The sequence below is a fragment of the Amblyomma maculatum genome, chromosome 11 (assembly GCF_055883805.1).
Source record: "Amblyomma maculatum isolate TAMU_Amacu chromosome 11, ASM5588380v1, whole genome shotgun sequence".
In the NCBI taxonomy this organism is placed as follows: domain Eukaryota; kingdom Metazoa; phylum Arthropoda; class Arachnida; order Ixodida; family Ixodidae; genus Amblyomma; species Amblyomma maculatum.
In genome coordinates, this window is record NC_139354.1 from 23,590,794 (window position 1) to 23,606,970 (window position 16,177).

The window sequence follows — 16,177 nt, forward strand, 5'->3', positions numbered from 1 at the left end:
AGCTCCAACTTAGTCACCATTTTAAAATTTCAAACAGTTGTAGTGAACGACGCATTGACACAAGGTTTACGCGCGTGTGAGTTTTTTATTGAAAATAATTCCTCGATTTATGTACAGATGGTTCTGCAGGTAGCACACATCTAGGGGCAACCTTCCTGCACTCTACTCCGTCAAGCGCGGTGAAGCGGAAAACTCTTCTCAGGTGGGGCTTGATTGGTACATAGAGATAACAAGATTACATGCAGGCACGGTGTATCAGGGCAAATGAGCCACTTGTAATTTTTTTTTCTTATCTAACTCCTAAGCCAAGTAGTACAATGCTACAAAATTGTCACAGCGGTAGTGTGAATGCGGAGCGATAACTAAGTGTAAGCCGCAGCTTCCTAGAGCCATGTTTGGTCAATTACAATTGAAACCAGTGTTATCGCCAATACCACTGCACCATGTTTTGATCTATTTCCAAGACAGCCAATCTTGCGGCATCTTCAATGTTTTGTTACTGTTGTTTTTTCGCAATTATTCTTGCTTGGGAAGATTTTCATGCGATACAAATTTAAGTGGCTGCATCTTGGCGATACTCAATGGGTTGTTGATAACAGTTTTGCAGATGCTCTTCAAGTGACAGGTGGTGACTCCGCATTCATGTATAGCCATAGCAATGAAATGAAACAGAAAAAAGAATACGGGCAATCTACACAGGCAAATGACGCAGGATGGCTAGAAAGGTCAATCCTCGCCCGACCAAACGTGAAAGATAGGAAGAAACATGTATTCACACAACTTCTCATTGAATCGAGAAGAGGCAAAAGATTGTGGTTCCGTGAACACACCTTGGTGGAATTTACAATCTCCTGTGTCTTACCGCGAAACGTCGAGAGAAAGAGAAAAATTTTTATCCCCTGAGAAAGAGGAGCAAAGATGAAAATACAAGCACACGCGTATCACACCGTCCTCGGATGAGTCCTTGACAAGAGATAAAAGAAGATACATGGGCAGATAGACAGCCAAGCGGGACCCAAACAGTTTAAGCTGTACATTTTAAGGTGTGGGCTTTGGCCGTGTTCTTGGTGCGATTGCGGTTTCACTTGCAGGAACAAGCGTAGTTCAGTCTTTGTCTCTGATGTGGCCGTAAAAAATTCGGCCAGGCCTTACAATTGGTTTTTTATTTCGGCTCAGTTAACAGGCATGTGGAAGGTAGCGGCTGAACCTCAAAGGCGGAAATGGATATTCTGTAAAAAATTAATTTTTTTCTTGCACATTTCGTTTCTCCTTTTATGCCAAACCTGAGAATACTTTCTAATGAGTTTTGACGGAGGTGTTCAAAATTGTAATTATGTGGCTTTACACTTCCCCACCACTTTTCTAAGCACATTTTTGAGAAAAGGTCTTCTCAAGCGAAATATAATAAGACGTTTTCATAAAAATCAAGCGAATTTGCTAAAGTTTATCAAATTTTCAGCCAGCTGTGAGGATTGGAACATAGAGTGCAGTAGAAAAATGCTACCCTAAAAACCTTCAACCCATTACTGCGTTTGTAAGCCGATTAAGGAAGAACCACAAGTTTTATCGGTCTTGTTTTAAATAGGCCAATAATCACGCTCTTCTCTTCCTGACCGAGTAAGACTGCTCCAGATGCCCGTGCAAGTGAACCTAGACCACTGGCTGTAGCAATCGGCTTTTGCTTATCTACGGTTATCTCAAGCCGAAGTCGTACACATAGACGAGAACAAATTCATGCATGCACAACCACATGAAAACAACTGTTGAGCTTATCGATATGGAAAATGCATTCGCTTTCCTCTCTTTCACAGTGACTTTCACAACGTCATGGGCATCACGTTGACCCTCGTGGGTTTTCATGTGTCCTCAAACAAACCTTCACATATATTCCAAGCTCGTACTCAAAGTAGAGCACTAGCTAACGTGCTCCTAGCAAACGCTACAACATCTTGCCTGCATAAAATACAAACGGCACGAACACACAAACGCCATTGCATTCTTGACGTCAACTCTGTCACTTTATACACATAGTGAGTACATCCTCAGTAAGCACTGGGCTCCAACGGGATAAAGCGATGTGTCTACCAACGTTATTTACCGAAACAATTTTAACGCACATTTCTTCTTCTCGAGCAAGATGACTATGCAGCAATTATTTCACTACTTACTGAGCACTTTGCTTAGCAAATCGCTATAATTGATACTGCATTCTTTCTATAGCACCAGTGAGAAAAGAGAGCGCTCAATCCTTTATTCTTCATTTCCAGCACCCATTACCTAATCGTTAGGCTTCGGATAATCCACGTGCTAAAGTGCTACAAGATAACACGTTATCTTAATATTTGCCTGCCCAACGTAGCTGGTTCTAGTGCTAACAGAAATGCTCTGTATATTCACAGTGCATTTCTGTGCTTGTAACCTGTTACAACCTTCGAGGATGCAGCTTCACATTCGTGATTGAACGTATCAGCTACCACCCCAATAATCGCTCTCACTGTGCGCACTCCAGTGCAATCCCTGATGTCCGAAGATGAAACCTTATCTACAAATCTACTAATCTCTAATATAAAGGTAGGTGGAACACTTTGAGTTCAGAGGAATAGAGATCGGCCCTATGCCCACGCTTACAGAGGATTGTACTAAACACGCAACACGGGTATTTACAATATCACCTTCTAGTGACAGATCACGCCCTCATAAGAGGCTGGTATACTGTCGATAACTAGTAAACTATTGTTTTCTCACTTTTCTCACTAGTGTGAAGGCTGGACACATTCAAGTTGGGATCTAAAATATGCCGATTTACATCTCTGAGCGGCGCAAACTTGATATATTGGAATTTATACGATGGGTTTTGCAAAAGTTGTGTTTTCCATCAGCCGGCAATACTTGTACGCCAAGGTAAGCAACCATGAATTTCTGTCGTAAAAATAAATGCCAACAGTGCACAAGATGTCTCTCTTGTTGTCTGTTTGTTATTCGTGGACTAATATTAAATTTACAAAGCCCCAGCAGAGGGCCCCTGCTTTCTTCTAAACAAATATGTTTATGATACAGAAATTTGCACATTCTGCGATACAACATTTTTGACACAGGAATCTGCTCCTAAACTACGAGGTAAGTTATCTTCTTAAAGACAATCAAGTGAAACAAGTATCACCCTTGGCTATGAATTATCAAGTTTAAATATCTTTCTTTTACAGCCGACATTTCTTTAACTTTCTTCAGGAAGACTTAACCATGCCTCAGTAAACGCACATCACGCTCATGAAATGCAGCGTCACACTATTTACAGTAAAGGAGGACTTAGACCGAAAATAAAATCGCCCTTTTATGCACGGTCGGTCTCGGCAACTGCAGGAAATCATACACGTACTGCTTTTGTTTTTGCTAAATGCTACATCACAACCATTTCTGCTCTATATATTTTTTTATTATTTTACTCCCTTATATCAAAGGGGGAAAAACTGACAACCACAAAGTGAACTGAGATCTCTAAGATAAAATCTTCCTTATTTTCTCATAAAAACGTTTGCGAAGTAACCAAATAAGAACTACAGTATTTCACTGGAGTTAAGCCTACTTTATAGATATCTGATCTTCGGAGTGCCGACAGCACCTTTGATTATTTGGTACACACAAGGGGTTCTTATATACAAGCACCGCTCACGACTCCATTTTTTCTTCGAGAACACGACAGTTTAGTAAAACCAGAAGTGTTTCGAACGCTCTAACTCAACAAACCCGTGCAGCGCACGTGAAAGCTTGAACTACTGCCAACAAATCGCGCCTTAATTTCCTGAGTCTGATAACAGCTAAAGTTACCATTGACTGGCGATTCTCTGTCATTATTACTCGCCTGCCCAATGAGTAGCCATGCAGACAGCTGCGTCGATACCAGCTGTAATTGGGTGGCAAGAGTACTAGCATACAAAAATTCTAGTGTTCTGGTCAGTCGCAGTGTATGTGAAGAAACCAAATAAAGAGAACAATTATATCGTCGCCTATATTTCAGCGGTCTTTTTTTCTGTTTTTTTTTTTTATTTGAGCGGGATTACGACTTCTTTGCCCGCTTGTTGGTTATAAAAATAGGCTACGTATGAGGAGGGCTTGGTATTAAAGGCTAATTTTTTGTTTGTTTTCTTTTGCTGAGCGACACAGCTAACAGTGCACTCTGAGAAATATTTGCACGAGATTCTCGCTGTTCTAAGTTAGTTCCAAAATGTCGCGGAGACTTTGATGCTCAAGAAAAGTGGACAAGTTAATTGGAGGTAGGACCAAGGTGTTGTTCGCATATATACTCTTCCGCAGATGTATATCGAGGAACGGGATAGGGGCTGTAACGCATGCAGGTCTTGTGTGAGCTACGCGTAGGAACGCAGTCAGCTCAATTCTGCAGTCTTCGTCGTACACAATTGAATACACTAAGTAGCGCAGTTGCACATTTTATCAGCCAGCGAAATAACACTCCGAGCGGCATCGAGAATTGTACCTCCACTTAACAGCAGTAAGATCGCAGTACCCAGGTAGGGTACTGAAATTCTGCTTTTCGCCAAAATTTGGCACAAATTAAATATCTAATCAGTTCCTCTTATCGAGCTCGATATCTGTTCAGCGGTAGCAGCATTCAGTCAAACTGCCGAACCTCGATCGTCTGCTCGGAGTTCCACATCCACATCCCTGAAACCCCATGAGCTGACATAACTAGCTGTGGGCGCTCGGAACAAACGGGCAGCGACAATACCAGAAAATGCAAGTTACTGTTTCTGAGGCAGAGCGTCAGTGTCGCTGGCACCTTTGATTCATTCTAGATGCGGCACCATCTCACGGCTAAAAATAGAAATACCGCCCCGCCCGTCTCGCGTCTTTATGGCGCTAGTGTTCCATTGGATTGCTGCTTTCAGGTAACCGCAACAACTGCGAAACAGTCCCCTTAGAAATTTTTACCATCGCTACCAAAACGAAACGAAGAATCATGGTCTTCCTTTCCATGCAGTCAGGGTATGCCGCTGCATGGGCTTTCCCTTGTTACTTCACCTACAGGCGTTCCCACCAACAAAGCAGGGATTTCCCTACTTTAGATTCATGCTCTCGCAAAAACACGTTCATTCTGCACACTTTCCATCAGAGACGGCACTGCTTGTTTGATATTGTTTCCGCAAACATTTGCCCACTGAGGCGGAGACCACAGCGAAGCTGCCGTAGACCACCAATTCAGTAATTTTACTTGTAGTTTTTGCCTTTAAAAAATCACCTTAAATAGTTCAGCGCACCAAAAATACACGTCGATCGCTCTGGGAAGAAACGACGGCACACTTAAATCTGTAAGCCATGGCTTTCGTGCAAAACAAGGTGGTCAAAAAATAATGCAGCCATCCTACTACCACTCTGCAAGCACCGTGTATCAACAACAGTTAGAGCCCGTCAAATCCCTTGGAAAAGTCGCTGGCATTAAATAACTGAAAACGAAATATCTTGGATTATCTATTAGTCCTGAGAGCAATTTTCTAACCATAATGAAATCTATATCACAGCATTTGCTGTTACGGCGAAAATGACAGTATTATATGTTTGTTCGTCGCTCGCCATTTCGGAGGCCAGAAGTTTAAAGCGTTGACAACCCGGACAGTGACAGGCAACTCAGTACACAATCCAGAGCGTACATCGTAGCACCTCACTTGACACATTTTGCAACAATAAATACGACTAAGTTCGCATCGTGCGGCATTCTTATCAAGAAAATGTTGTGCGCCTTCCCAAGATTCTTTGTTTCTGAGAAGCATGCCGTTCTTCTCAAGCAGCATCTTTGGAAGTAAAGAACAATAGCGCGAACAGCGAATCATAATGAGAGCGACATTACACCGAGTAGACTGAGTCCGGTCGCGAAACACCGCACTTCGAATGTCGGCCGGTTGTCTCGGTTGTAGACGGCGTGCCATGACGTGTTCTGCTCAGTAGCCGCTCAAACTTCTCACAAGGGCCACCAGGTGTCGCTTCCTTAGTCTCATGGCGATGCCGTTGACGATCTGATTACTGTGTTTTAAGCTGGTCCAGTTCCTCCGTTAGGGTGTCATCTGCGAAGCGTCCGAACCTCGACCTTGTCGCCTTCCCGTGCTGCAACGAGATCAAAGAAAAAAAGATAAAATGCACTTACTTTTCTCTCGCCCTCCATCTCATAACAAGCTCTAAACTTGTTTATTATCAACTTCCAGAACAAACAAGCATGATGGCAAGATATTCGGAGTCAAAACTCCAGCGTTATGACAAAATGACACAGGTGAACGAGTGGCATGGTTTTGTACGATTTCTACAACTGAAAGTTTATAACTAGCGTAGACCTAATTACTCACGAAGAAAAACTACTCACTGAAGCGTAAGTAACAACAAACTAATCGAATAGGGTACTACTGTATGTTGTGTAGACGTATTTTGAAGTCGTCTTCCAGTGACTAGTAATCACTAAGCATACAATCAAGGCTGGGATATGCGATATTCACGCTATAGTGGAAGTCGATGCTACACATCTTATTCTCTTTACGATTGCGAGCTATAAATGGACCGAGGTAGTCCATCATTTATTAAATTATGAGCTCACGTGCTCCGAAATCATTAGAGTGGCAAGATCGTGCTGCAATTGTGGAACATTTCCAGCTGGTCGATAGCAATTCTCGGTGGAGAAAATAGCCCCTAATTTGCTGTTTTCCAGCACCCGGCCCATGACGGAACCCAAAAACGGTCAATCTTTGCTCCATAAACTAAATTAATAATTCCGAGCATATTTTTTTTATTAAGAGAAGCACGAACTTGATGAGAAAGAATGAAAAGAAGGACCAGCCTTAGTCATAACGTTCATCGTATGAGCTATATAGCGTCGTTATGAGGCACAACGCACCATCATCGCCTATTTCCTTTTTTGTACACGTACCCGAGCACGCCACCGCGGATGATTGGGGCGGAAGGCTGACGAGCCACAATCAGGCCAAGCCAAGCACCGCAGCTCAAACTCGAGAGGTCCCCATGGCTTCTCGCACGCCTAGCTAGACGCAAAATAAGGCTCATTCACGTCAGGTCCCCATTTCCCATATGAGGAACACGAAGCCTGGCACCAGCGGTATAGACACTTTGGCAGGAAGGACAAGATGGCCGTCTTATGTTAGGCTTAGATCAGAGCAGAAACATTGCGAGGTAAGCGCGGGTACAAAGGATCGCCTATCGTGCGGACGCCTCCTTTAGCCGGCCAAGTGCCCTAGAACACTGACAAAATGTTTCATTAGGCATCATTTTCTGGCTCTCACATTCTAGCTGTAGAGCAACTTTCAATTCTTACATATTTATTTGAAAAATATTGTATGTATAGAAACAAAAGGTTTAAAGAAGTTGTCTACCCTCACGACCACTTTTCAGTTGCAGCATAAGAAAAAAAAATGAGAAGAAAGTTGCAAAAGCATGGCCAAAGAGCCCTCAACAACAAAGTCTAAGTAGTCGTCCTTGCCCAATCAGAAACTTCCATGGAGCAGCTGTAATTTGCGCATAGCAGTGCGCCGACAAAGGTTACAGTAAATGACTATGGTATTGAACACTTCAGTTTCGACAATTACGTTTCTTTCGAGATTCACTGCGCACGAACTTTACACTAACAGGATCAACCTATCAAAACGAAATCGCTTGAGTTTTATGGGCAGAATACGAGCCAGAGCAAAAGTCGATTTTTGTGTGGCTTTGAACCTCTCCTTCGCAGGTGTCAATCCCATTCAGAAACAAGAAGAATTAGGATAGAAATACAAGGGGATAATCAAACGTCCCTTTAAATCCTATGTCAACATCTTCGCCCAACTCAACTCTTGCATGTAGCCGCGTAGATCACAGGAGCGAGTTCCTTTAGAGGTTGTAGCGAAAAAGAAACACTATTAAATACTAAACATTTCTGTAGGGACGAACTCCTGAGAAATCTAAATAGGCTCATGACAAAAATCAAGAGTACTATGTAACTTCACATACATACATACATACATACATACATACATACATACATACATACATACATACATACATACATACATACATACATACATACATACATACATACATACATACATACATACATACATACATACATACATACATACATACATACATGCATGCATGCATACATACATGCATGCATGCATACATACATACATACATACATACATACATACATACATACATACATACATACATACATACATACATACATACATACATACATACATACATACATGCATACATACATACATACGTACATACATACATACGTACATACATACATACATACATACATACATACATACATACATACATACATACATACATACATACATACATACATACATACATACATACATACATACATACATACATACATACATACACACACACATACATACATACATACATACATACATACATACATACATACATACATACATACATACATACATACATACATACATACATACATACATACATACATACATACATACATACATACATACATACATACATACATACATACATACATACATACATACATACATACATACACCTCTCAAATTCTTCGCCTCAATATATCCCAGCAACGCCTAAACATCTGCGCTCAAATGTGGTGAGCATCGTAATCGTCCTTAAAATTTTTTTTAACCTAACCTCAGCGCTTTTGCTGATTCACATAATGGCGATCGGAGAAGGGCGCGCAAGCCTGTCACCGGGTGGAACCTCCCTTATTGTCTTAGACTCCGACCTTGACAAAGTCGCGACCATGGCCTGTTGTCGAGATCAATGCCACGTGAAACAACCCCAACGCTAACATCTATGTTTAGAATCCGACGCGAGTTCAAAGTCGGCGACGCGGTGCCGTAGATAGACTCTCGAGTCATACCGAATATCGAACGATCCCTCCCCGATGACAAGAAATAGCATCGTTCGCCGTCGTCGTACTGAAAACGCGACGGTCTTTTTTTAGCCGCGGACAATGAACGCGCACTTCACAGACGCCACCCGCAAACCCAACCTTCTTCTCTACCGGTGTTCCCAAGCAGCCGCTTCCATCGAACGCCTCAGATCGGTAAAAGCGGTCTTTTTTTTTTTTTCCTCCGCCGCTTTCCATAGGTATGTCTCAACCTCCTGGTTCACCGTGTAAAGGGCAAATGCAATTCGTCGAAGCGGGCACTCGGTTCGAACCTCGATGCATCGCCTCCCAACGTGTCTGCGCGGTTCCGCCACTGAGGCGAACAAAGGAACGCTATTAGGAGACGCCTCAACGCGCTGGTTCTCCCAAATCGCTATCGCCTTCGCCATCTCCTTTGTGAACAGCACGGCGCAGTGCTTCAAAACGACGCGCCTGCAGTGCAAGATAAAAATTAGAAGAAAGGCGATTCAAGAGCAGCCACATAACCAGGGTCGCAAGAAGTATGCGCATATCATGAGATGGTAAGACAGGGAGTTTGAAGAAGGCAGAGAGCGAGAGGAAGGGGGGGGGGGGGGGGATTGTGGCGCGCTGGATTCGGTGGTCTGATGAGGTTATCAGTTTGATGTCATGGTCTAGTCTCGACACCACACTGCTACCTTGTTTGCCGTAGCGCTGTCCTCTCTCACGTTATCCTTTTCAAAAAAATTTAAAGAAAGCAAAAAGCGTCGCATTAAGGCGGGGGAGGCAGATACCCTCAGAAGCGCAGTGCGCGTCACTTTTTTTTAGTAGGGAAGGCGAACGCGCTGGAAGTGCAGCCGCTTTCCAAAAATAGCCCATCCGCGTCGATATCTCTGAGCGCGAAGGAACGAGAAGGGAACTTTGGGGAAAACACGAAGGGGGAGCCAGAAGCGAACATGATGAAGACGTGGGTGTCACCATTTTGGTTCCAGACTGGACAGCGTATACGACAAGGTTAACGAGTAAAGAAAAGCGAAACAGATCACCTCTCGTTCGAACATCCATTCTTCGGTGCGAATAAATACAGAAATAGGAAAACCTGCTCTCTATCCGGATACCGTGGGCCTCAACTCTTCTTCCTGGCTCTTTCTTTCTGCTTGTATCCCTGTTTCCCCATCCAAGGCTCCCTCTACTCCCAATTTCCACAGCAGGCCCCGCAGACCGAGCGCCATCCATTGAACGCTAGCCGTCGTACGACTTTTTTTGAGGAGGAAAAGGGAACGCTCGTATTCTCTGCCTGGGTTGCGATGAGAAAGGGGAGGATGAGGGAGCAAGCGAGAAACCATGAATGGAGCCGCGCGCTCATTGGTTGGCGCAGCGGTGACGGCGTCGCTGACGCACAATAGCCCTCGCTTCTGACGTCACCGGCGTCGGCTGCAGCAGCCGACCATGACGGCTGGCTGTAAATATATTTTTTTTTTTCGTATCGGTCTCTTTCGCAGAGTTCTTGCACCCCCCCGTTCCCCCTCCAGCCGTCGTGCACGCGTTTTTATCCGCGAAATGCAGTAACCGTGGGATTTATTTTCGGGACGCCGCCTCCCACACTCCAGCCGCCCACACTTTTCTCAAAGCTGCTACTGCTCCCTTCTGCGTCATAAAGGATGCCACTTTGGAAGGATTCTTCAGCGTACTACGTCTGTTGCGCCAGGCTCTATGTCTTCACTGGCATAACTTCCCATTTTATTTTTATGTTTCTAACCGGCGGATCTTTGTTAAATGTGCTACCGACACACACGTGGTTAATTGATTGTGTTAGCTCCACGAATTTTGTAATTTTAAACAGACTTTCCTTGCTTTACTTTATCTTTCGTCAGGACCACTTGCATTATTAGTCCTGTTTTTGGCTCAAGAATAACACTGTTGATGCAGGTCTACTTCCATTTGCAAACAAAACAAGATCTAGTTACGGGGACGTAACTGATATGTTTCTTGTGTATTCATAGTAGTATTCGTTTTCTCGCTTCTGTGATTCCATTCTTTCTTTAAGTGAAGTATTTCTTCAGTCAACTGTTTCTAGCAAGATCATAAGCTAGTTTTGTTTTTCTTCCCAGACTGCTATGAAGCAAGCAAGAGGTTTGAATAAGGCGCAGCGCAGTCAGCTTAAGCAGTTATAAAACACGCGCCATAATTTTATGGTGTATCTCGTCGTGACGCTAAGATGGCACAGTTGCTATTTAGCTGCCAATATACCCACGACACCCCTGCCTTCATGCGACTCAGATATGTAGTGAATACTCAAATACTAGTCGAATGTGCTTCGAGTTAATGGTGTGCGCATTAGATAATCCGGCATTTTTAATTACGCAAATTTTTGGCCTTGTAACCTGACCCTGAACTCAACTCGTCGTGCGTGGGTACTTGGCGTTATGCTATCTTTAAACACACTGTTGAAAACTTGGCGCCGAAACCCTGCAATGTACACGTGTTAGTTCTTCGACCCCCCCCCCCCCCCCCCTCCCTTTTACACTTCACGCTCTGAAGCTTTCTGTTCTTACTCGTCCTTTTATTCTACTCCTTCTGTGTCCAGTTCACAGACCACTGTATAAATGACGCCATGTAAATTCACGCTCATTTCCTGTAAGACATTTCCTCTTTCTTGGTTTCGCTATAGGACTTGATTGGCGTCTTTTACACGATGTCTTACACTAACACCCCAATTATAGACCACGTTGGATACTTTGATGCTCCTGACAATAGACCACGTCGGATACTTTGATGCTCCTGACAACATATCCCGTTAGTATCTTAAATTGAAAAATAGCAAATATTGCTTGCGATGTGCGATCCTTTCAATTCGTTGCTTAGAGCACTATCGGGGCATATATGTAACCTATTTATTTTAGTTCATTTTACGCCCGCTAGAAACAACGGACAAGCTTATTTACAGGCCGAGCACATTAGCTTGAATTCAGAATTCATTGCTTGGTTAACTATAGTTCATCTTTCATGCGAAAATTTACCGTTTACCCCTACAAATTTCCAGGGTAATAAATATTGTAGTGTAATAATGGCAACCAATCATCGTATACTATTTGGCACATTACATGTAGCGATGGCTCTCCGCCAGATAATCATCTGACGATTCCTGCAGCTAAAAGCCACTGACGTTCTTCTTGTAAAGGGTGCTTCGCCACAGCAATACGCTTACTGAGGCGAAGCCAGATTAGAGAGCACAAAACCACCATCATATTTTTGTGGCTGTTATTGTTGTTTTGGTCTTGGACAGTCTCTGCACTTAACGGCGACATTTAGGATACCTTACAAACTGGCATCTTCTTTTACATACAACATCGCAAGTCATATACAGAGTACATGTCCTCGATTGCCACAAGTGAACAATTTTGTCTTTTCTTCAGTTTACAAGTGTCAAATTACTGTACTAATGCCCCCAAAATAAAACGGAGCTTCGGACCTGTGGAAAAAGTGCTCTTCTTCGTCTAGGTTTCTAATGAGGCGAACACCAAGAGTCTCAAGCTGAACACTCCAGTGACCCTCACGAACACAAGCTATATACATACGCATCCGCTTGCAGGGCGCGCCGCGAAACAAAATTTTGTTCAATCCTGGGCTCCGTTTTATTTTGCGGGCACTAGTACTTTCTAAATGACTCCCAAGCTATTTGTCCTCAGTGACTAAAATATGCATTTTCTATAAATTTCTTTCATTTCGAAGAACGTGGTCATTTTCGCGGATGAACCGCCGCTTGCTAGCTCATACGAACGATCTCTCCATTCAGAATGAAAACGACTGCTGTGAACTGTACTTCCGGAATTCAAGCCCTGAAGAACTTTCATGCAAAATTATGTTTCAGTTCGAAGGAACAGTTTTAAATATTAAGTGAGACATGAGAAGGGAAAGCCAGTCTGACAATTCATGTTTTGAAAGATGTAGTACAGGAGAGTCTATTCGTGCGGTTCTTGCGGTTCGTTGCTTTTGAACTGGAGCAAAATTACGCACATTGCAGTGAGGCTGTCACCAAATATACATCAATAACTGGGTGTTTTTCTCCAGTCGAATTTTCCGCTGTCAGCTAGTGCTACGGGGTGAACCCATATTGAGGGCATTCCATTTTCTGACAATACCGCTGCGTTAACTTTGAGCAAAAAAAAAAAGAAAAACTCAAGCGTAGTGCCATGTGAAGACGCTGCGGAAACCTCTATTATGAAGAATGGGTTCCCGGCAATTTATCTGCTGAAAGGGGAAACAGTTTGTAGATATTTTCGCATCTTTCTGATGCATTTTCAATATGTGAAAGAGTGGAATAATTACGTAGCACTCTGAACATTGTCGATCCAGATCAGTATCTAGAGCAAAGGAACACACACTTACCGCTGCGGCAGCCCCTGAGTTGACCTGCTTGGCTCCTCCACGCCAGAAGGTGGGCCGTCTGCTCTCAGCCGTCCCAACGGGTCGAAACATGGCGTACTCTTTCTGGCCTCCTTCCTGGCTGACCGGAACCGAAAACGCTTCCGCAGCTGCCCCTGTCAAAGATGAAGATGACGAGGAAGAGGCCGCAAGCTGCGGAGCTGCCGTAGACGAAGACAGCGCCACCTGCGCTGACGCAGCTGCTCCCTTCCCGCGGGGTGCCGTGAGGACCGCCACGTTAGGCCTAGCCGTGGTGCTCGTCGACCGAGCGGCGCCAGCGACTGTGTACTTCTTGGCAGTCTCGGACCTCTTCTCAGCATCGCTTGCCGCTGGAATGGCAGCGTTGTTGGACTTCTTCGACAGGTAGTTAGCGAGAAGGTCTTTGAAGACGGCGGCTTCTTGGAGTTCCTGCTGTTCTAGCTGTTGCGGTGGTTGGGGCTGTCCTTGGGCTTCGTACCAGTCGTAGCCGAGGTTAGACGACGATGGGAACTGGACTGCCCCAGCGCTGCTGCTGGCATCGTACTCGTCGGCGTAGTCGTCGTACTGTGGGACGACCGCTGGCACTACCATGGGTCCTGCTCCTCCGTTGTAAGCGTCAGCGCCACTCCAGGGTGCTGGCAGGAACTGCCCCCAGTCGGGAGATGAAGCAGGTCCACCCAGAGGTACGTCGCCTCGGAGCAGCGCGTAGTAGTTGGAGTCGGAGTGCGGGTACCGGCCTTCGGGGTACGAGACGGCGTTTCTCTGCAGTCGACCATAGACAGGACTAGACGGGAAGGAGGAGACCCCTCCAACCAGCGCGAGGAAGGTGATGCCGACAAGGGCCAAGATGGCGTCGGCAGACGACAACATTGCGGCCCTACAAAGAGAGCTGTCGCTGCGATAAGGAGAGAGGAACAAACAGTGTAAGCATTAATAGCAAGTTTTACTCTGCATGGGCTTTAGGACTTGGCTCAGAAACTGAAAGGCTTAAATTCGAAGGCGGACATTTGTTAATGTTACGGTAGTGTATCGCTGTTTACGTGTCTTTCTGTGAACTAATATAGCACAGATGAAAGAAAGGGTGACAAAAAGCATCTCACGAACGAAAACCACTTAAATGGAAGGAATAACAACAAATACAGTAAAGAAGCAGCAGCTGCAAGAGTGCCGAAGGCATGAACCCTCGCCATAGATCAACATTTGATAATGGAAGCTCTTGCAAACTTAAAGAGAATATTTGGCACTTATAGTGTTTTAAAAAGGAAAAAACGACTTTAAAAGGTCATTTCTCTGAAATTCCCAATTATTTTGTCATTTTTCCGTAGACCTCTAGAGTCTCCGGAGCCATATTTATTTTATCGCCGAAGTGCCCAAAGCCATAGTTAACCCCCAAGAGCGTCTGTCGGTACAAGTGCGCTTGTTGGTCCTCGGAAATATGCTCAGTACTTGCGAAATATGCTGAGTACCGCAGCTGTCTGGGCGTGTTAAATTACCCTCGGTACTTAGTGAAAACGTTAGCATTATTTCATTTAATCGATTTTTGATCACATGAGCGGATTGTTGGTCATCCGTACGCTGCGGCTGTCATATGAGCGCATCCTATGCAAATATTTGCCTATTTATCGGTGCCGTATGTTGGTAACACACGACAGAGAATATGTACAGATTTTTTTGTCGTTGGCTTTAATAGCGATGGTCTTAACAGTGCTTTCACTCTTCCCATCTGAGGCCCCCAAGTGTGGAACAATATCGATTTAGGTAATAGCGACCTCTGCTGCTGACGGACGCCTCTTGAACTTCTTCTTTTACAGTGGTAGCTGCATGGGGAACGTATTCAAACGTGATTAAGTTGTTTCATCGTATGCCATAACTAAATGTTGCCTAAACGATGTCGAGTTAAGTGCAAACCTTTGAAGTCAAATTTTAGTAAGCTGGTCAACAAGCGCCCTCTGAAGTTTACCACCGGTGAGCGCGTAGTCTCGAGTGGGTCTGAAAATGGCGGCACCATCAAGGGCGGTACAGGAAACGGGATAAGCCTTGTCACCAAAAGTGGCTGCTAAATTTTTGCGTCTTCTGCTGTTTTTGTGTTTATCAGTCACTAGCGAAGCTAAGGATGCTAAGGCAGTTCCGAAACACTGCGAAAGAAAATTACAAACTCACCAAGGCTTATGTTTACTGCTTAGCCATCAGAGGGTTTGCTGCTTCGCTGTGTTCTTAGTGTGTAACATATAACGCAGGTCATTGCCACGTCTTTCAGCGCGAAGCATGGGAGGAAAACACTAAGATTCTGTAGTGCGTGCCGTTGCATTAAACGCGCGTCAAGGCAATAGAGAATTTCTCTTGTTTTCTTTTCTGCGAGCTTGGAGAAGTAAAATAATATAACATGGTTTCATGACTGTGCTCCTTTTGTAGGGGGTGGGAGGGAGGAGGGGAACACTTCGTCGTTTCAACCTTACATCGTGTTCTAAGTTAAGACAAAGATGGTAGTCTACAATTCTGTTATATGGCTGGCGCCTTGTGAGTAGGATAGCATGCTAATATTAATACCACAGCTTTGTCCAAGATACATTACCCTCGACAGGCACTCTTTCAGCACGAATAAAAAAGGCAAAATTATACGCACTGACAAAAAATGCCGTCGATATGTTCTTTCTTTACAAACAAAGGGCTTCATATGTCCTCTTTCCATACAACAAAGCCAGCTCTTGCCACCAAGTGCGCTAGCCTCCATAGGCAGTTGACGCGGCTGCGGCCGCAGAGACAAGAAAAACAAAATCCGGGAAGAGACACATTGTTGCAGGCAAGCTTTGAATGCGAGCGCAGAGGACAAGGCAACGGCATCGTCCGCTCTCGAACTCGGCTCAAAAG

The 16,177-nt window shown here is 44.3% G+C and overlaps 1 protein-coding gene across 1 annotated transcript; it reads right to left on the reverse strand.

Annotated features, from left to right (window-relative positions):
• Nucleotides 1-6,030: 6,030 nt before the first annotated feature.
• Nucleotides 6,031-14,179, reverse strand: LOC146173144 (uncharacterized). Its single transcript, XM_084583129.1, has 2 exons — nt 13,295-14,179; nt 6,031-6,114 (listed from the first exon to the last, which is right to left on the reverse strand). Exons 1-2 carry the CDS (start codon nt 14,177-14,179, stop codon nt 6,031-6,033), a joined length of 969 nt encoding a protein of 322 aa, XP_084439255.1.
• Nucleotides 14,180-16,177: the final 1,998 nt, after the last annotated feature.

Bases quoted from the DNA above. Each gene is read 5' to 3' on its own strand.
- LOC146173144 (XM_084583129.1), bottom strand. From the start codon at position 14,179: ATGTTGTCGTCTGCCGACGCCATCTTGGCCCTTGTCGGCATCACCTTC. The intron at 6,115-13,294 runs GTAAGTGTGTGT...ATCTCGTTGCAG, and splicing joins ACTCAGGGGCTGCCGCAGCG to CACGGGAAGGCGACAAGGTC.